Source organism: Marmota marmota, unplaced genomic scaffold (genome assembly GCF_001458135.2).
Source record: "Marmota marmota marmota unplaced genomic scaffold, marMar, whole genome shotgun sequence".
NCBI classification, from domain to species: Eukaryota; Metazoa; Chordata; class Mammalia; order Rodentia; family Sciuridae; genus Marmota; species Marmota marmota.
Genome location: NW_025999900.1, coordinates 271,584 through 293,984, shown reverse-complemented (window position 1 = coordinate 293,984; position 22,401 = coordinate 271,584). Strand labels below are relative to the sequence as shown.

General features: G+C 39.6%; 1 protein-coding gene across 1 annotated transcript; it reads right to left on the bottom strand.

Annotated features, from left to right (window-relative positions):
• Nucleotides 1-980: 980 nt before the first annotated feature.
• Nucleotides 981-3,489, bottom strand: Six6 (SIX homeobox 6). The gene is made up of 2 exons (XM_015488857.2): nucleotides 2,779-3,489; nucleotides 981-1,685 (listed from the first exon to the last, which is right to left on the bottom strand). Exons 1-2 carry the CDS (start codon nucleotides 3,348-3,350, stop codon nucleotides 1,517-1,519), a joined length of 741 nt encoding a protein of 246 aa, XP_015344343.1. The 5' UTR covers nucleotides 3,351-3,489; the 3' UTR covers nucleotides 981-1,516.
• Between the last annotated feature and the right edge of the window lie 18,912 nt (nucleotides 3,490-22,401).

Here is a 22,401-nt window from a genome sequence, read left to right as displayed (position 1 = left end):
ACTCTAAGGGGGTGGGGAGAGAAGTCCAGCTCAAGTGATTTAAAGATCAGTGTCAAATTTTATAATATGCAATCTGTTTCATTAGGTAAAAAGCTTAGGAGACTCTTAGGATAGCATTTCCTTTCTTAGTGTCAGGATAGTAGTACGTGTGTGTGTGTGTATGCAGAAGGAAAAATTAATGCTAGGAATATTTTATATTTTTAATTGAGGCTATTACTAGGAGAGTGAGGCTCTTGATCACTGATTCTAAAATGTGGAATCAGACTTTTAAAAGGTTTACCATTTTTCTGCAGCCTTGTCTTACCCTCAATTTGTGACACAATTCTATACTACCCTCCATCTTGGTATCTGTCTAGTTGAAAATCATTCGTTAGATTAAAACTAAGTTCTGCAGCAAAAAAAAAAAATGCTCCTATCTTCTTTATTTTTTGGTCTTATTTTAATAAAAGCTCAATTCTAAACGGAGTATATGCTCACTTAGCATGATCATGAGTGCTCACTACTTGAGAGGAGCCTCAAAGGAGATGGAAAGCCTTTTTGTTACCGAATATGTGGCAGGATGGTTTTGCTTTTTTATAAAATTGGATCTATTAGTAGAGCCCAGTCTGGTTTCCCAAACTGTTCCTGCTTCATAAAAATTAATGTTGGTGGACAAACCTTAATTACCTGACCTGGGGATGTGGGGGATTGCCTTATAGGGCATACTCATGTTGCCAGTTTCTAGGTTTAAATATATCACAGTGTGTTTATATGTATGTACACCGCATACTTACATACATACATATGTATTACAACTTGGCTTGGCAGATGGTTATGGACCTACCATTAGTTGTTTTAGAAATACACTGGGAGACCCCAGAGATGGCCTAAGATACAGAGAAAATCCTGATGAGACTATTTGCAGCAGAGTTCATCCCTGCATGCCTGGTAAAGGAAATAAGAATGATCTTTAAAAAAAAAAAAAAATCTGAGCAGCTCCCTTAATTAAGAAAGGTTGTCCACCAAGTTGTTTTATTGTTTGGCTTCTCCACACAGAATGCACCAGCTTGCGTTTAGAAACAGCAAGTTCCCCAAGCTACAGAGAAACCTACCATGGCAGTCTCTTAAATAAGTAAACAGCATATATATGTTTTGTTAAAAAAAACTTTAAAGCAAAAGTTATACATATATAACAGCGTCCTTTCGACGTGAAATACCCACAAGAGACTCAGGGCAGGCGCTCAGCGTGTAGTTCGGGTTCCGAAGACTTCTTCGCAGCAAAATCCTTGGGAAAAAGCAAAGCCAGGACAACGGGGCGCTGCCGTCAGGCCTCACCGCGGGCGCCTGTGATAGCGGCGGAAGGGCGCCACTGGAGTTGGGCGGACCGTGGAGCCGACACTGAAACCCAAGCCCGCGGGTCCCTGGCCACCTGGCTTCCGTCGGTGGTGTATTTGTTGGTCTTTCATCCTCTTTTCCGCTTCATTGTTTATCTCGTCTTTACACGGGATTCTGTTTCTGAGCGTGCTGGTTGGGCAGCTTAGATGTCGCATTCACTGTCGCTGGATGTGATGGAGATAGCCGAAGTGGCCGCCTTGCTGGATAGACTAGCGGCCGGACTGGTGGAGACACCCAACACCTCCGGGGTGCCCTCGCCCTCGGCCCGTAGAGCCCGCCCGGAGCCTTGCGACAGAACCTGCTGCTGTAGTCTACGGGGAAGGAAGGGGACACGGGTCACACTGCGGAAAGTTGCCGCCGCCCGTCGTCTCCTTTTCCCATCCCCCTCCCCCGGCCCGCATTCCTTCAGCCCCGTGACCAGATGATCTTTCTCAGACCCGGGCAATTAAGGTGGGGAAGGAGAACCGACAGAGGTCAAGCGGGAGTCCTCGGCCGCTTCTTGGCAGAGTCCTGCAATTGCCTCCGCCCCCTTCGCTCCCTTTCTCTGCTCCACTTCCCCTGTCTTTGGTCTTTCCTAGTTGTTCCCTACCTTTGGGAGACTTACAGGACTCTAAGGAAATAGCCGAGGTGTGGATGAATAGGACAGAAGGCTTCGGACTTGGGACTCCCTTCCCAGTAGTGCATCTGTCTCGGGCTAACCTCTGACTCAGTACCCGTGAGGCTCTGTCGGCTCCAGCTAAAGGCAAACATTGCTGCCTGAGGGTCGCACGGAGAGTCGGGGCCTGGGGAACGAGGCAGAGCCCTTGGCCAAAATGTTTTTTGGACTAATGGAGATCCACACGTTCAGTAACGAGAAGCCTGGGCCAACTAGTTTGTTCTTGAGACTAGTCGCGCATGGGAAGAAGAAAACTCGACTTTGCACTTAGGAATAGGAGTCCTCTCAAAAACCATTTTCAAACCATTCGAGAAGGAGGCACCTGGGCTTTAAAAATGATAACCTGCAGCCGACACGTAATAAGCCAGGCTTTCCTTAATAGTAGGAGCCTGGGCCCCGGCTGACAAGAATTACATTTAGATCTTGGAGTCTCCCGATCTTTTCTAGGATTTTAATCTTTATTTCTCTCCTGCCGACCCCTCTTCATGAAGCCTTAGTTTGGCGACCGAGGCTAGCTGCTACAGTGACCCTGATACGCCGTGAACGATAGAGAAGTTGAGGAACTAGGTGACCATAGGGAACACGCGCACGACAGCCCAAAGCTCAGTGGGCTCGTAAACCGAGGATAGAATGTGCTCCCAACTCCTGAGATTTGAATCGGACTCTCCAAGTACCAGGTACCGCGCCAAGAATGTCTCCACCCGCCCCCTTCCCTTGCTCACTAAGCGCGGAGGCCGCTAGTTACCGACCTGTTCTTGGCTGCAGCCGCCCGGTCCCTTTGTCGGCGGTTTTTGAACCAGTTGCCCACCTGCGTGGGGGTCAGTCCGGTTGCCTGGGCGAGCTCGCGCTTTTTGCTGGGGTTGGGATATGGGTCCTGCAGATACCACTCTCGGAGCAGGTGTCGCGTGCGCTCCTTGAAGCAATGTGTCTTCTGTTCGCCATCCCAAATGGTACGCGGCAGCGGGAACTTCTTCCTTACGCGATACTTGTCCACTGGCCCCAGCGGCCGTCCACGCAGCTTCTCCGCCTCCTGGTAGTGCGCTTCAAGCCATAGTGCCTGCAGCTTAGCGTGTGACTCCTTGGTGAACTTGTGGTTTTCCAGGATATGGTAAAGCTCGCGGTAGTTGCCACCGTGAAAGGCCACGATGGCTCTCGCGCGCAGCACCGACTCGTTCTTGTTGAGGGCTTCACAGGCCGCAGGGGCCACGGGCAGCGACCACAGGAAGCGACCCAAGCGCTCTACATCGCCGCTCTCCTCCAGCGTCTCACATACCCCGGCCACTTGCTGGGGGCTGAAATTCAAGATGGGTAGCTGAAACATTGAGGCAGCGCCGGCAGCTGTAGGGACACTGAGCCCGGGGCGGGACACACAGCAGATGCCCGCGGGCCAGGGCGGGTGCGCCAGGCTCTTCTCCGCGAGGCGTCTTTGGGTTACACCGCTGGGGCTGCAGTGGCGGCACAACGGCCAGGAGCTAACGTCCCGGACTGGAGGAGGTTCGGCTCGGCTTGGCTCAGGCACGCAGGCAGGCTAGCTGGCGCGACTACTGGGGTGGGCGGATTGGCGGCGCGGGCGCCATGGAGACCCCCTGTCAGTCACTGGTCGGCTCTGCCAATCAAGGCTGCGACCAGTGCGCCCTGGCCATTTCAGCACCTCCCAGCACTCGACAGCGCCCGCTGTTCGCCGGTGGACTTTTCCTCAGTATTTCACTGAACCCAGAGGATGAAAAGACGTAATGAGTGGCTGGAAAGAAAACAAGTAAGAGCGACAGCGTTTCGCTCTCCCCCTCTCCTCCTGCCTGGGCCCTCCCTCTTGTTTCCCCATCAAAGAGGCAGGGATGCTACAGGAATTCACTTTGGGGTTATGCGATGCCTCGTCAAAAGGTCTCCAGAGGACAAAGAGGACTGGGCAAAATCGAAATCCTCCAAGAATTCTCAAGTTTAGTTGTAATAACGGAACAGTAAACCCTACGGGGTGAGCACGCACAATGGGGAGAGGGAGGCAAAGCGGATCTTCTCATTTCTTCCAAGTACCCATCCCTACAAGCCTGCCACTTCTCCTTTTCCAGCTGTCAAAGCAGCTGGGTGGGAAGCAAATCTGCAGCAGAGGAAACAGGACCAGGGATCTATAGAAGAGGTCAGTTTGGACTCTATCCCCACTCCCTTCAAAAGTCTCCTGAAATAATTTTAAATGTGAGCAAAGACACGCTCACACTTGATAACAGTTGCTGGCCATAAAGTAAAAACATTTCAAGCTTTAGAGAACTCTCATCCAAATAAAGATTATGCTCTTTAGACTCCCCCTCTCCAGTTTAACGGACTTGAACAAATGTGCAGCGTAGCCACATTTAGAGTGAGAAGTCATTGGTAGGTCAGAACAGCAACTTAAAGGCTTGTTTGAAACACATTTTTTAAAATATTGATTTGCACCTCTTCTTGAAGGTTAATTTCTGTGCTAGAACATATAATTGGAACTGGAGACAGAAATCTTGACTTTATAGCCCAAAAGCAATTCAGTAAAAACAGAGCAGGGGGGGATCCTCAATTGTGTGTGTGTGTGTGTGTGTGTGTGTGTGTGTGCGCGCGCGCGCGCGCTTGCGTGAAGCGAGGAGGGGGCCAGAAAGCACTTCCTAAGCCGCTGGGCCCTGACCCCTCCTGCAGAGAGGAAGGGCTTTCTTGGCGGCTTTGCCTTCTGGCCAGTAGATTGAATTGGCAACTTTTATTGATTCCCAATTGACATCTACATCATACGGTTTTCTGAGGCCTGGGTCAAAGAAACCACGATCTCATCTGGGCCTTTGATGGGGGTTTGTTTAGTTTGATGAAAATACTCGGTAGAGGGTGTGTCCAAGGAAAACACCAGGAAAGTCTTTGGGAGGCCGGTCTTTAGAAAGGGATCAAATGGAAAGTTCACCATCGAACTGGACTGGGCCTGGCTGTCTTTTCTTCAGTATCAAGTACAATTTGTATGTGGCTTGTACAGATCTGGTAAATCAGAAGGCAGATAGATAGCACAGATGGTTGGAGGTGTCAGGTCAGATCATGCTACGCCTGAGTGCAGGGCAAAGCTCGTTCTGACGGAAAACCCTGATATTATTTTCACAGATCTTCACAGTTCACTCGAAAAAAATAGCAGAGGGGAAGGAAAAAGCCCTGCAACCATTAACATCATTTCTGTGAGATTGCCAGCCGCCTCAACGGAGAGGCTTTCTTTTCTAAGAGCTCATTTTCTTGAAATGCGACAGGGCAGGGGCAAAATAAAGAGGGCGATGAGGATAATGACAAAGCATAAACCTTCTCTAGCTTGGAGCGACTTCCGAATCAGCCGGAAGGACAACTTTTAGGGGAGAGTCGTCGCATACAGCGGCCCAGAACACGTAGGCGGAGGAGAATTCGCAGCTCTAAAAGCCTGGCGGGCCTTTCTGGGCCGTGGGGGTGAAGAGAAGCATCCCCTTGTTCCATTTTGCAGAGGTTTCTTTATTCTCTCTGGGGTTGGCTCCCTTGCCGGCTCTCGCACGGTGGCAGAATAGCATCACGCTTGCCCTTCCCTTGAAGAGGCCACAATCACACCGCGACCTTAGCTCGCAAACCCAGAGCGAACTCCAATCCCAGTGCCTAGCCGCTGGAGATGAAAGAGGTTGTCCTCATCGTCGCAGGCGACCATTTTCCCCCCTCGTCCCTTTGCTGCACATGACCAGTTTGAATGCGACAGATTAGGGGAGAATTGACTTTTTAGCCTTAGCCTTTGTGAGCAAGTCATTTAAATTTTCCTAGCCTAGGCACCCCATCTGAGAAATGGGAGTATTTATCCTACAGCCCACTTCTTGAATCAATAGTTCTGTAAATATTAGAAAAGAGGAGCGCTTTGACTTCTGCGTGTTCAAGGCGCTGGGACCCAGGGTCTAGATTGGCCGAAGCCAGAGCCACCAGAAGGGGTTTGCTGCATGCGACATTGAAGTGCCTGGAGTCTACTATCACCAGATCCTATCGTCACCATTGTAAGGGATTTCATTTAATTTTATTACCTCTAAGGAAATTAACTTTCCCGGGACACCTAGAAATTACTTATTTTTTCCCTCTAGCTTCACGCAGCGACAAACAGGAAGAAATAGCGGGGGATCCCTCATCCCTGGAAGAAAGAGCAGCTTTCCTGGGTTCCTTAGAAATAACCCTGTTGTGAAAAACACAGTGACCTTCAACCCATCCTTAAAGCTCACTTCTTCAGGACTTGCCAGGAGAATAGTGCACCTTCAGGTCCTCCCCATTACACCCCGCCGCCCCGTTTAATTTTATGGAAAGATAGAGTTTTTTTTCTGTTTTTTTTTTTTAAAAAAAAAGGAGAAGAAGAAGAAATTGTTGGGCTCTGTGCCAACCCTCAGGCAACCCTCCACTCCTCACCCTACGTTTCTTCACTCCTCCCCCACCCCCTCGCCCCCGCACTTGGACAAGAAATCCAGAAAGGGCGACGACAGCCCTTGGCCTCAGGCCTGTCTGGGTGGCTTTGCAACTTTCTACAGATCGTTTGCAGCTAGGAGATAATGTGAAGATTTGGGCAAATTCTCAGTTTTCACCGGATATATTTTCTACTCTCCAAAGTCAGGGTTTTATTTTATAGGGGGAAAATGTGGACATAGAAGCAAGTAAAAGAGAATGCCTATAGTTACATTCTGTGTTTAACTGTTCAGTGGGTACTTGGTCTTAAGCAGAGTGACCCCCGGAAGTTGTGAGGCTCATTCCAGAAATCTTTGGAGTTTACTGAGTTATGTCTATGCATACTGGGATCTCACCCTATTTCTGTCGCTACTGATCGTCCTCTGTAGAGGACTGTTCATACCTTTCTGAACTATGTAGCTCCTATTTGTCAGAGGACAGCAGTGCCTTTTAGAAGTCAATACATTCTTACCTCTGGGTTCCAATTTTGTCTTATTTCCTAAGTTAAGTGCCTTCAAAATAATGAGGTTTTTTGTTTTGTTTTGTTTGAATAGTCAGGGAATTTAATAATGTAGTAATTGAATCCATCTGAATTTCTTGATGAAGACATTTTACTGTATCTGAAAGTCACAGACTGGAAGACAATGAGGTCCCAGTCTTTTGAATGTCTGTTCAGACTTTTGGAAAACGTCTTGTTTTCCCTTTCCTGTGCCTAAAATCCCGATGTTGATGGTGAGAACTAATTTTTTTTTAGAACTCTAATTTAAAAATTATTATTTAAAATATTTTATAGCAAGATAATGTAGAAAAATATAAAAGGTATTTATAGACTTTGAAAGGACTATATTAAGATTTCACACTCTCATTTATTCATTAATGTACTATTCTTATTTTCAAATGATATGATCTGCATATAGATATATGTTCAAAACATTTATATATTTGGTAGTCCACATTTAAAGAATATGGAATAAATTCATTATCCTATTTTTAAAGTATTAACTATTTTAATAAATTCCCAAGGTAGGTTGCTGTATTTCATGAACTTCTCCCATGCCACCTTGTAACAAAGAATAAAGATAACTTTCCATTGCATTCTCCTGAGAACAAACACCATTTAAAAAATATTTTGTAGATTTCCTGTCACAGTAAAATTAACCAACAAAAAACACATTACAATGAAAATATTCATCTAATTTTAAGAAATTAAGATTTTTTTATTATTCACCAGCAGTTTTTAGATAACATTTTAAAATGATGCAAATTTGTTTATGTTGCTAAGTGGAGGACATTTTTATAACTTTAAATGTGGAAATGCACTATTTAAAAGTAGTGATTAATTAGTAGTAATTTTAAAAAGTTAGGCTGCCTCTACAATCCTGTTTTGACTTCTAGCTTATGGCAAATCCAAGACATTTGGATGAGAATTTCCTTTTAGGACAAGAATATATACAAGGTATAATTCTTATTTTTATTTTTCTTTTGGTACTGGGGATTGAACTCTAGCCCTCTTTCCACCTTACCACACTTCCAGCTCTTTTTAGTTTTTTGAGACAAGGTCTCACTAAATTGCTGAGGCTGGTCTCAAATTTATAATCCTCCTGACTCAGCCTCCTAGTCTTTGAGATTAAGTTATAACTTCTAAAATATAAGTTGTGGTTTTGAATTCAGTGTTTTCTCCCCTGCTTCTCTAAAATAAGACTAAATATACACAGGGCTAACCATACCACAGCATTGCTTTCTTAGAGCTATGAATCAATTGGGTTCTTGTCTGAGGGAGTAATGCTTAGAAATGTAACCAGCCTATCACTTCTGAACATGTTATTATCAGTAATGAACCATTAATTGAATGACTAAAAAAATGATTAATTCATAGTTCTCTACTGGAACATTATTTTTTCTACAAGCAGGTTATTTTTTACCATTTTCAAATCCAAGGTCAAAGTATCTTTCTAAAATACACATAGAAACCTTAAAATTCAATGATATAAAAGGTTGTCAGTTTTTTTAAATATATTCTGGGATTAGCCAAACATTATTCACATTAAATTGTATGCATCATATACATGTTAGGCATCATATACATATTAGTTATATGTATATGTATATATACACATACACACATGTTTATTTATATTATTTTGGTAAGTCATGAATCCTTTCCACATACTGTAATGTCGAATAGAGACAGTAATTTTTAATAAATACCTTAAATTCTCTGAATTGACCTAGCTGGTTAGCAGAAAATACTTTAAAAAAATTGCATTTTAAAAAATACATAATCTTATCCTTTAAAGCAGCAATTCTCAGCTGAGGGCAATTTTGCTCTCCTTTCCACTTCTCAGATATTGGGCAATATCTGAAGACATTTTTGGTTGTAACAACTGGTATCTAGTGGGTGCGGGCATGTTGTTAAACATGTTGCAATCAAACAGAACAGCTCCCTACAACAAATATCAATAACATTGCTGTTAAGGAACTTTGCCTCACAGGATCTCAAAATAATTAAGGCATATACAAAACCTGTTAAAATTCTGTTTATTCTGGAGTTGAAGTGTTTTCAAAGGAATCAGTGCATTTTTAATTTCACCTTGGGTGCAGGCCATACTAATAAAATCTATTCCTAAGAATATACTATTAATTTTTCTTCTTAGAATTTACCATAAGTGGTATTAGTAACCCATAAATATCTGTGGCCAAAGTGGGGATTTTATTTCTATCATGATGGAATCTATATGGTTTTTTTTTTTTCATAATTGGTGAAACAGGCAACAATGGGTTATCAGTCTCTCTCTGTTTTACAAATGAATAAAATATGAAGATCAAAGGGTTTAAATGGTTACCTATATTACACAGCTAGTGACAGAGGTAGGTGTAAAATACATTCAAACTTCTATTAGATACCTTGTTTCCCTCAGTCAGGAAAGGTAGTTTAATTTCAGTTGAGTTGAGGGCAGAAGATATAAATTACACAAATACTTATTGATGCCTGCCATATGTGAGACTCTGCACTATTTCATGCTGCTGTGACCTTCATAATTTGCAGCAGGAATTTCAGAGATATTTAAACTATCCTCAGTCTTGTCAGGTGGTGTGATCCTCCTTTCAAAATGTGACTCAGGGACATTCTTTGTTTTCTCTGGGGAGTCTGAGGCTGATGAAGACTCTTCCCTGAGTCAGCACACTGTCCACTAACAGGAAAAATGGAACTGAATGCAGCCTGTGGGGGAGAAGAGATTGGACTTGAGGTGTTTGTTGTAAAGCTGGGTTTAAGTGGAAAAACTCTGAACTCTTTTGTCAGGTCTTTCAAAAGAATAACAGTGATGCTTACAAGCATTTCTATAATTAACAAGCTGTCAACATTTCTATTATGACTACAGAAGTCTATTACAGACCTCAGAATTGTGATAAATGTTTCTTTAGGTCTGAAATGTTAGCCTTCATCTTCTTTTCAGCCTAGGGGCAATTTTTGAAACCAATTTTGTTTCAATCATTTTGGATCAGTTGTGTGGTAATTTTGGAAGTGCAGATGCTCTAGGCCCACCTATTGAAATAAAGATTTTTAAATGGAAACACAGAGAGGAGGCTGCTTAAGCCCCAGTGGGGACCAGCTGCAAAGCTCTGGCAGGGAATTGTATGGGCAGACAGTGGGAATAGATTTAGAAAAACATTAAGGGACAGAGAAATGTGTGCATGTTTCCTTTAACAACATATTTTTTTTCCCTTCAGGTTCTTTCAAATTATAAAAATTTAAACCTTCCTATTTTTTCTTTTCTGGATTTTTTTGTTGTTGTTATTACCTTCTCTGTTGTGCTAGGTTTTGGAGTAATTAATGTAAGAAAATTCATCATTTCAGATATTAAAATTTGGGGCTGAACTGATTTTTTGGAATTTTATATTTATTTTTTACCCTTCCTTTAGTTAAATTTTCTTCTGTTCCACGCATCTCCTTTTTGCTTGTTCATCTTTTCATCCTTATTTGTACTTTTGGGAGTTTCTGATGGTTGTCTTATTTCCTAATGATTATATTTCAATATCATAATAATTTATATTTATGTTCTTTCTGTTTGTTCTGATTCCACAACTCCTTCCTTCTGCTTTCTAGTCTCCATTGCCCAGTAGACTTAAGTTTTTTTAAAATTTCTTTTATTAGTACATTATAGTTATACAAGTAGTTGGGTTCATTTTGACAAAATCATATATGCATGGGATTTGATTTCTCCATTTCAGTCCCTGGTCCCTTAATCTCTCTTCACTTCTCCCTTCCCCTAGTCTTCTTCCTCTACTGTTTTTTCTCACACTTGTTTATTTATTTATTTATTTATGGTTGTTTTTTTGTAGATACATAAGGTGGGATTTGCTGTGGTATATTTATACATGCACATGGTATAATTTTATCAAATTCACTTCACATTTTCTTCTCTTTTCAACATCCTTCCTTTCTTCTTCCCAGTCTCTTTCTACTTCACTGATCTTTCTTTTATCTTTTTATAGCTGACCCCCCACACCTTTATCTCCACCCCCTTATTTTACTCTAGCTTCCACATATTAGAGAAATCTTTCACCCTGGATTCTATGATCTGGGACTTAAGACTTCTCTTAAAATTGTGAGGTAGACAAAGACAAAAAGCTTACTACTGAAAGAAGATGAAGGGGAAGGGGTGCAGTTCTCAGAGAAAGAGGGGTATAGTCACTATAATGATATTTTGGGCAATAATGCTTCTCAAACTAAACTTTATGGAAGTAGATAAAGTAGTAGAAACAGCGAGGACTTTAGATATTTTAAAGTTTAAATATTGATTTTGGGTCGTATTTTCCTTATCTGATATACAGTATTATACTTATGCTATAAGGTAGGTGTGGGGATTAAATGAGATTATGAACAACTATTCCTTGCATGGGACCTAATATAGAGTAAATTCTTGATTATTAGTTCCCCTCTTGTGAGCCATCATCCACTTAATCTATCAGTTAAGCCTCCTATGTTGTCCTAGTAATATCTCACTTTCTATCTTGTCCTTGGGATCATCATCCTTTGGTGTTCTGCTTGGGTCTCTTAAAACTTTGCAAGCAATAGGTTCTTTTGAAGTAGGCCTTCCTATTCCATGGAGCACTGTTGCAATAAGTTAATCTTAAAAAGTCATAGATAGCTTATGTGAAGTTCCTCAAATGCCCACTGTATTTGTTTCCTGTAGCTGTTGTAACAAATTACCACAAACTGGGTGGTGTAAAGCAACAGAAATTTATTCTTGCATAGTTCTAAAGGCCACAAATCTGGATCAAAGTGTTGGCAGGGTCATGCTTTTTCCAGAGACTCTAGGAAGCAGTGTGTCTTCTCTCTATCAGCTTCTGAACCTTGCTGGCACTTCTTGGTTTGTGACTGCCTCTCTCCAGTCTCTTCCTCCCTCCTCACATCACTTCTTTGTGTGTATGTGAAATCTTTGTGTTTTATAAGGATCCAGCTGAATGCATGAGGAACCACCTGGGTTATCTAGGATATGCTTCTCTTCTCAAGATCCCTTACTTAATCACATAATTTGCTACATAAAGTTAAAGTCACAGATCCTGGGGATCAAAAGTGAATACACCTTTGGAGACTTTCTTTCCTCCTGCATACCATACCCAGTTGTATGACAAATATAGTAGTCTCAAATGTTTCTTGGAAGGGAATTGAAATAATAGAACATTGTGAGTGGATGTTCTAGAACTTGGAAAATAAATCCTTTTGAATTTTTTAAAATAAATTATAGACTTTTCACCTCAATACTACTCAATGTTAAGATTAGTAAAAGTCTAATCAAAGAAGAATTTTCAATAATTTCTTCATTTTATGTAAAATATTGTGTTTTTAGAGCTTTTAAAGCTTCCCTTGGGATAAAAATAGAAATGAAAACTAAAGAAGTATATTTATGTCACAGAATAAGTTAAGTGAAAGATTTCATTCCTTTCTGCATAGTTTATTCTAGTATACAGTGAAGAATTGTTATGGTATTATGTTGAAGTACAGTTCACAGATATATGAAGAAATTTGCAGCTTATTTTCATTTTTCTTATTTCAGGGAGTTTAAATAGAACCCTTTCCTCTTTTAAGCACTGCTCTCTTATAGATATTATCTTGTAAAACAAGAGTCAAACGAATCTTGTGGCAATAAATCACTAAGTGTAAATCACTTTACACAAGTGATTTAATTCTTCAATATTATTTACTTAATTAAACATATGTCAGTGAGCTTTTTATTTGGATTTAGTAAAAATCCATATCAAATAATATTCCATTTTATTTTATCTAATCTTCCTTTTCCATTCTTAGCAGTTGGGAAGTAGTTATTATTATAGCAACAATTCTTCTATTTAGATTTTGGCACATAGAAAACAACTATTTGTCAAAAAATGCATGTTTTTAAAACAATTTGCTTGACTCAAAATAGTTCCTTTCAGGCATAATTCAGACAATTAACTCTTTTTAAAACATTATGCATATAATGTTTTTTTTTTCGTTTTCTTATTTTTACCGGCTCTTTTATTATTCCATATGACAAGATTATTACTTATATGATTTATAACTCAAACACTTAATATTTCCCACCTCGAAATGTGCTGTTTTTCCTTCCATGACACTCCTGCCTTGCCCATTCTTGTCACCCAAATATAATCAAGACTTTTTAGTTTCTCACTTTCCTCCTCTTTATTCCAAATCTAACATTTTTTCTAAAATAGTGTATTAACTGGGGTTTTCCTTCTAATGTGTCCCTTCTGTTCCAAGAATACTTTTTTTTTAAGGTGATATCATATTGACTGAGATTTTTATTTATTTATTTTAGAGGTGGGTACTAGGGATTGAACTCAGTGGTACTCGATCACTGAGCCACATCCCCAGCCCTATTTTGTATTTTATTTAGAGACAGAGTCTCACTAAGTTGCTTAGCTCCTCACTTTTTGCTGAGGCCGGCTTTGAACTCGCAATCCTCCTGCCTCAGCTTCCCAGGTCGCTGGGATTACAGGCCTGCACCACCACACCTGGCTCCCAAGAATACTTTTTAATAATTGTGTCACACATATCTAAACAGTCCACTCTTCATTTTGTTTTGGTTTTGGTGGTGGGAAATGAACCCCGGGCTTTGCACATGCTAAGCAAGTACTCTCACCACTGAGCTACACACCATACTAGACAGTCTATTCTTGTGTGGGACAAGAATAAACTGTCTAGTATACACATACACATGTTCCTCTCTTCATTCTTCACTTTGCTTTGCTTTGTTTGTTAAAATTTAGGTTTTTATACATTTTCTTCATCTAGAATATTCATTTTTTCCCCTTACTGGAAATATCTTCTTTGTTTTTCTTCTTATAAAATCTCTAATGCTCATTGAAATAAAAATCCAAACACTAAGATTATATGGGGTCAAAAGTGAAAGTTTCTTGTAGTGCTGTTATTCCAGAGATAACCAGAATTCATCAATATGAGGTGCATAGCTTTACAGATATATTTCTCTTTGTATAGAGATCTACACTTTTTGGGGGGGAGTACTAGGAATTTAACCCAGTGGTGTTTTACCACTAAGTCACATCCCCAGTCCTTTTTATTTTTTAATTTGAGACATGGTTTTACTAACTTGCTTAGGGCCTCACTAAATTGCTGAGGCTGACCTTGAACTCTCAATCCTCCTGCCTCAACCTCCCTAGTTGCTGGAGTTACAGGTATGGGTCACCACACTGGGATTAGATATACACACTTTTTTTCCCCTTTGACAGAAACAGCATATTATTTGCACTGTTTTAGAATCCTTTTTCATGATAAAATTTCTCAAACTTTGTTTTCTGATAATAAATACATGCTATCATTTTGAATGGTTATATTCCTTCATAAATGCTGTAATGTAGTTAACTAGTTTCTACTGATGTTTAAATTGTTTCCAGATTTGTTAGAGTCTGTAAACAAGTCAAAATAACACCTGGCATTTTGCCAGGGGAATGTTAGAGTTCCTAAACAAGTCTGGATGGTGCCTGGCAAAATGCCAAAGGGAGTGGTTTGAGAAGTAACAAAACGGAGCCATTAAGTGTAGAGATTCCTGATTGGTTGACTGATGTATCTAGTTTATGCTAATTAGATAAGCTGTGTGGAATGTATAAATACTGCTCCTGTCCTGCAATAAACGGCTCCCACTCCTGCTGTATCAACTTACACAAGTTATTCGTCACCCCCCAGTTATTTTGCTGCAGCCGGACTGCGGCACAGATTTTCACATTATAAACAATTAAGCAATGAACATCTTTATGTATCATTCAGTCTTTTCCTTCAAATTCTTGGAAGTGAAATGGATGGGCCAAAGGGTATACATATTTTTAAAAATTGATACATATTTCCAAATTACCATTCAAAAATATTTTTATCAGTTTTTATGTCTACCATACTGCATATGAATTTATTTTCCCCATATCCTGACCATTATTCTTCTCAGAAATATTTGCCAACTTAATAGGTGAAAAATGTTTTTTTCATTTTTTAAAATAGGTATTTCTCTTATTATTAATTAGGTTATGAATTTTCATCTAAGTATTGGCCATATATTTTCTTTCTTTTCAGAATTTTCCAATTACATTCCTTGATTGGAATTTTTGTTCTTTTAAAATTATTTGTAAGAGCTCTTCTGATATTAAGGATACTGTTCTCATCTTTCCATTGCTGTGATAAATTCCTGAGAAAAACAAAATTAAAAGAGGAAAAATTTATTTTGGCTCATAGTTTCAGAGGTTTCAGTCCATGTTCAGCTATATCCACTGTTTCTGGGCCTGTGGTCAGATGGAACATCATGGCAGAAGGGTATGGTAGAGAAAAGCTGCTCACCTCATGGCAGCCAAAGGCCAAGTATAAGTTATAGGCCATAAGGGCACTCCCTCATGGACCCATTCTCTAAAACTAGGCCTCACTTCTGACAGTTTCTACTACCTCCCAGTAGTCTATTCAATTATGGTCCATCAATGGATTAATTCACTGATGAGGTTAGAGCTCTCATGATACAATCACTTCCCAAAAGTCTCACCTGTGAATACTTACTATGGGGACCAAGCATTCAACATATGAGCTGTTGGGGAACATACCACATTCAAACCACAACAGATACATTTTCTTCCTGTCATATATTGCAAATATTTCTTTCAAGTTTTTCATTTGCCTTTTAACCTCATGGTGTTGTTTGCCCTATAGGTTTATATTTTTTACATAATCAAGTCTGGTTCTGCCTTGGGTATCATATTTAAGTATAGGCCCTCTAGTCAACTATAGAAACAATCTGTATATTCTTACCCTATTCTTCTTAGATTAAAAAAATATTTTAGACTTTTTATTCCATCTGGATTTATTTTGATATCTGATATAAATTTGGAATCAAACAGGGTTTTATTTCCCCTCCTAATATCATTTTCTAATGTTACTGCTATTATTTATTGATTGATCTGTTCTTTCCCCAGGAAAATCGTACCTTTATCACATGATAAATTTCTATGTACACATAGAAATTCTTCAGGACCTCCTATTGTCTTTCATCATTATGTCTACTTATTCTTGTGGTTTTAGTATGCTAGTTGAGCTACATTTTAATATCAGATGGACCAAAATTTCTAGTAAATTTTTTTAAAGAAAATTCTTTGACTGTTTTGTGAATATGTTCTTCCATATGAACTTCAAAATCAGTTTACATTTAGGGTGAACTTTTTGCCACTGTGACCAAAGACCTGACAAGAACAGTTTTAGAAGAGGAAGTTATTTGGTGCTCAAGGTTTTAGAGGTCTCAGTCCAGAAGTGGCCAACTCCATTGCTCTATGCCTGAGGGAAAGCAGAACATCAAGGCAGAAGAGCAAGACAGAGGCAGCCAGCAGAGGACATGACAATCTGGAAGCAGAGAGAGCTCTCCCTTACCAGGAACAAAACATATACCTCAAAGACACATCCCAATGACCCACCTTCTCTAGCCACACCCTACCTGCCTGTAGTTACCACATAACTAATCCCTATCAGGGGATTGATTGGCTGATTAGGTTAAAACTCTCATAACCTAATTGTTTCATCCCTAAACTTTTTGCATTGTCTCACACATGAGCTTTTGGGGAACACCGCATATCTAAACCATAACAGTTTGTCAAATTTCTTTTCTACAACCCTGATGAGTCCAGTGAGAATTTTCATGGAATTACATTACATAAATAGATTGATTTGGGATAAATCTTCACCATGTTGAATGTTCCAATTCAGGTACATGGAATGTTTTTCATTTCATTTTTTTTCATGTTCTTTTATGTCCTTCAGTTAAATTTTATAGTTTTCTCATAAACAGACATGAGAATTGAAAAAGTTTCTCTTGAGGTTATTAGTGTAAAGGCCTTGAATCCTATAAAACTGCAGAGTTTAATGCCATCATTGTATTACAGCATAGTACAATGACTAACACTTAGTATTGTTTTAAATGAATGACAAGGTTTTTCCCTTGAGTTCCCTTCAGTAGATAGATACAGGTAATTGGAGGGAAGGATGAGCAGAAAATGAGGTTAGAGCTTAAAGAGCTGTCTGGAACAAGGGCTTTGATAACTGGCCTTTCCTATCCCTTCTTAATCTGTGAATGCATCCAAGATATACCTGAGAAATTGTAACTAATGAAATTGAGTGATTAATCTGGGAAGGTATAGGTCTCTCTAAATGGAGTGTTCATACTTATTCTGGGCCTAGAAATAATGTTAGCTCATTTGACAATAAATTGTATGCTAGCTCATTCAATAACTAATAAGAAGCCAAAGGTTTTGATGCTACAATGAGTATGTGGGATTCTGTACATAGAAAAAAAAAAAGAAATGCAATTAGAAACTCTAGGGAAAACAAAATTTATATAAGAAGTCATGGATTAATATGAAAAAAACCCTAAAATATGGCAGTATTATAAATAATTGGTGGAGACTAAACAAAGAAAATGTAATTGATTTTGATGCTTGGAAATCTGATGCAAGTAAATTTTCAAGTGGCATGTGTAGTGATATAGAATCTCACCATCTCTATGTTTTTTGCATTCCACAGGACCCTGTAGGTGCAGGTAGTAGAAATCCAAGGTAGACTACCTTGAACAAAAAGGGAATCTACTGTGTTATAGAACTGGAAGTAGCTGATTCTTCTATACCTTACTTTTGCTTTCATCTGTGTTGCCTTCATTGTAGAACAGGCTTTTTCCATTTAATGTTGCTGAGAGCCATAGCCGAGTCCGAATGACGCATGGCATTTTTGCCAGAATGGAGTGGTTCAGAGGTGACACCAGCAAGCCATTGAGATGATAATGGTTATGTTAAGCTGTGTATATTAGACCCCTGCTGTCCGCCTCAGCCTGCTACTTTGGAGTTCTCGCGCTAGTTCTCAGGGATTCCCAGAGAGTTCCCATTGGTTGGGGAAGTGCCGGAGGAGGGATTTCCGGTTGGTGGTTCCTGGAGGAGCCGCATGGTGTTTGGGAGAGTTCCCTGGGGAGCGTGTGTGGAGTGTGCTGGTGGAGTTCAGAAATAAAGTTTGTTCCTGCTTCAGTGGCTCCTGATTTGTGCCCAGCCAGACTGCGGCAAATGTGATACATAATTATTAGCAGCCACAGGCTTACAAGGTTTTGGAGTTTACTAGTTGAGAGACATCTTTCTTCTACATCATTTAAGAAAATATTGACTCTGGGAATGGAGTGCTCTAATGGACCACACCAATTCACATGTCTTTCCAAAAGGGCATAGCCCTGTGGGAGCAAGATATGGGTTGGTTCCTGTGGGAAAAAAAAAAGTAGTTTTGTTGTCTGAGGATGAATTTTGAATGTCATGAGTCTTTATTTCTCTATAACTGATTCAATCTTTTAAATATTCCACCCTTCTATATTTCAGGAACATAGGGGTAGATGGGGAAAAATTTTAACCTTCTCAATCAGAGATATCTTAGTTACTGCCAGCATGTAAGTTTCTTTTAGGTAATTTATTATTTTTTAGTTAAATGCTAAATCTTTACAATTTCCTCTGCCTCTCTAAAATGGCATCTTTTTTTTATGCGGGATATGGGGCAAATGTGACTTCATGATTTGGTAGATGGTGCCTTGGGTATATTTGATGTTTTTTGCTCCTTTCTGGTCTCTGCTGTGGAACAAATGACTTTATGGTGTGGACTGGTGTGTGTTATGTTGGAGTGTTATGCAGGCGTTCAGTGCTAGCATCTGGACTTCTAGACATTTACCTTCAGGAGGGAAACACTATTTAATTGTCTTTGCCCATATCTCTATAAGTAGTCTCTTTACTAATGTCTTATCATTTTAATTTTTTGGTGTGAATTTTGTTTTCTGTCCTGAGCTACTGGCTGACTTTGAAGTAAAGGTCATCGAGATCATTGATTTTTTTCTCAATATTATCCCAATTACATGTATATATTTCATATGGTTTTCATCACCATTATCATCTGTCTTTGCTGTTAAATGGTGATGTTTTTGAGAGTAAGGACTTTCTTCTTCTTTGTAATTCCAGTGTTTAGCATACTACATAATTACATGCAGTTTTCTATAAAGTGCCATAGACTTCAATGAAAGGGATATTAGTTTGGGGGGCCAACCCTGAGCTATCTGAATGGCCTCTACTCAGCCTTGGAGCCAAGGAGATTTTGGTCTGGCATTGCAAGTCATTTTGTGGCTTATTATGCAAAGCACATGGTGACCTCAGTCTTCACTGAGCTAGAGAGGCTGCTCTGTAGCTCTAGATTTGGGCATTACCCATTGGCCTTGGACAGCACCCCCCCCCACCACCACCTAATTTGGCAAAAGAACATTCCATTGAAATCCTATGAATCACCCTTGTATAAATAAAGAAAATGCAGGCTCCTCTCCCTCTCTCCTTCCAGTGTGGAAGCAGGACCCTTAAGGTCATAGAGCCATCCCACCCTCGTTTTTCAAAATTATTTCTGTGTTGTGTGATTTTTTGCCATATTTCTCAGTCAGTACATTTCACGCAAGGGAAACCCACATTTCATATCCCATGTGAGATGTGGGAGAGAAAAGTAAGAATCAAGATATTAGGATGGGATTTCTGGGGAGGTTGGGACTTCACCATGAAGAATAAGTAGATATTAATTGGGTCAAGAAGAAGAAAATTTTCAGTCAAGTGGAACACTTGAACACAAAGCCACAGAGGCTTCAATAAGCACAATATCTTCATTGATCACTGAGGGATCTGTCTTGATTAAAGTAGAAAGATTTTGTTAAGAAATAAAGTTGAGGTCATAATATAGTCTTAAAATACTGAAGAGGTGTTCCAGTTTGAAGCAGAGGAACATGTTTTGATTTTTTTTAATCAGGTAAGTAACATGATGGAATAGATATAAGAAAAATCATTATTATGATTGCATGGAATGGAAAAACTACAGGGTAGATCAAATAGAAGGTATCCCCAGTCTGTTACAGTAATCCATACCTGAAACAGTATATCCATCTTTGGGCACCTACTCCTCATTCATTCATTTATTCATAAATTAATTTATGTTGAGTTTCAACTATGAGTTAGGCCCTGTGTTAGGTGCTGAGGATATAATGGAGTAAAAAACAGGAGTAAAGTTAAAGAATTGTGTAAGATAAAGAATAGGATAAGAGGGAATAAGTTGAAATGGATTTTAGAAGTAAGCAGACATATTTGAGGAGAAATAGGATTGTGCCAAGAACAGAATCAAAGGTGCATAAACAGTAAAATAGTGGATGGGTTAAATTAACATTTGGTGGTGTCCACAAGATATATTGTAATGAAAAAGTCTGCTTTTCGCATTTGTTTCAAAAAGTTTGCATATACACAGAAGGAGGAATCCACTGGCATTAAGATTATTGTCGAGAAGGCAGAATTGTCAAACAATTACCCATATTTTATCAACATGATAATTTAAGGCAGTGATGAAGATATAAGCCTGATTTAGCCTAGAAAGTCAGCTGCACTGACCCAGATTTAGAAGATCAAATGAGGGGTCAAAGAAAAAGCGTTGGGTATAAATCCAATCATGCTATTTGAAAATCCTTGCACATTTTAAACCTGTTTTCCCTTTTGATTTGACTGCCATTTCTATAAATAAATTGGTCTTAGCAAATTCACATTGCTTCACTTCCTCTTCTGTAACTCTTTTTCCTATAAAGACTATTTGTAAAGTGAAGTGGCGTCCATTCTTTTGGAAGTGCTCATGAGTTGAATTGGGATTGTAGCTATTACAAAAAACTACTGCTGTAAGCTATTTGTTGTAGCTACCAAAGGGTAGGGGAGGCAAGACGGGGTTGAGTCTTTTCTCATGGCACCTACAATAAGTGGATGATGTAGATATTCATACAATAATTATACAAATAGTGGAGAATTACAACTGTCTTAATGGCTATGAAGGATAAGTGCATAAACATTACAGAGGCTGTGATACTTGAGTTGAGAGTTGATGAATAAGTAGGAGGTTATTAAATGAAGAAAGATAGAGCAGTCTAGGCTGAGGAGCTGGCAAATAATATGTCCCTGTGATGGAAAGGATTATGTTGAGAACTGAAAGGTTTTTAATAAGGCTGGATTTCAGAGAGGAAGATGGAGTTAGTATAATATGAAGATACAGAGAAGGTAGGGACAGGACTATAAAGGACCCTATAGGTCATGATAACAATTTTGTTCTTTATCCCTAGAGCAGTAGAAATCACTGATGTATTTTAAGGTGTGTGTGTATGTATGGGGGGAGATAGAGTATTAAATTTTTATTTAAGAATTGCTCTATTAGGCCAATTGTAGTGGCACACGCCTGTAATCCCAGTGGCTCCAGAGGCGGAAGCAGGAGGATCTCGAGTTCAAAGCCTCAGCAATTTAGCGAGGAGCTAAATAATTCAGTGAGACCCTGTCTCTAAATAAAATACAAAATAGTGCTGGGAATGTGGCTCAGTGGACGAGTACTCCTGAGTTCAATCCCCAGCACCCTCCCCCCCCCAAAAAAAAAAATAATTGCTCTATCAGGATGATCAGGATGGGTAGAGAAAGGACAAGAGGGTCAAAGTAGATATGCAGCAAAACTAGTTTGAAAGCTATTACAAAAATACAGATACAAGAATGAATGATGGTAACTTAGAAACTAAGATGCTAGCAATTGAAAATGAGAGCAATGGATGGATTTGAATTATGTTTAAGAGGTGAAATTGGTAAGATTTATGGTTGATTAGGCATGGGGGATGATAGGAGAGGAAGATTATTTCTGGTATGCATACGTGGACACTGATCTCGTACATGAAAAGAGAATGAATATTGAAAGAAGCCTAGCATTAGTAGGGGGAATCAAGTTGCATTTGTGTGTGTCCCTCCAACATTTATGTTGAAATTTAATCCCCAATGCAATAGTATCAAGAGGTAAGGTCTTTAGGAGGTGGCCTAATCACCTCCTAAAGGCCTTATAGGTGGCATTGCCCTTATAGATGGGATTATTGCCAGGGAACAAGTTTATCCCTTCCATCCCTTCTGTCCCTTTCACCATGTGAGGACACAACATTCATCTCCTCTGGAAAACACAGCAACAAGGTGCTGTCTTGGAAGAAGGGACCAAACCCTTACAAGACACCAAATGTGCTAATATCTTGATCTTGGTCTTCATGGCTTCTAGATATATGAAAAATAACCTTTTATTATTTATAAATTGCCTAGTCTATGGTATTTTGTTATAACAGCAGCAATGAACTAAGACAGCTTCTAATGTTGGTGATTAAATACATGGGTCTGGAACTCAGAGGGTAGATAACATAAAAAGTTGCTGTTCTTTTTGACTATTTGTCTATATGTAACTCTTTTATTTGGAGAATACCCATTTGAGTAGTATGGAAGGAAGGAGAGACTGAGCATATATTCTAGACGTTTTTAAATATATATATATATATATATATATATATATATATATATATATATAT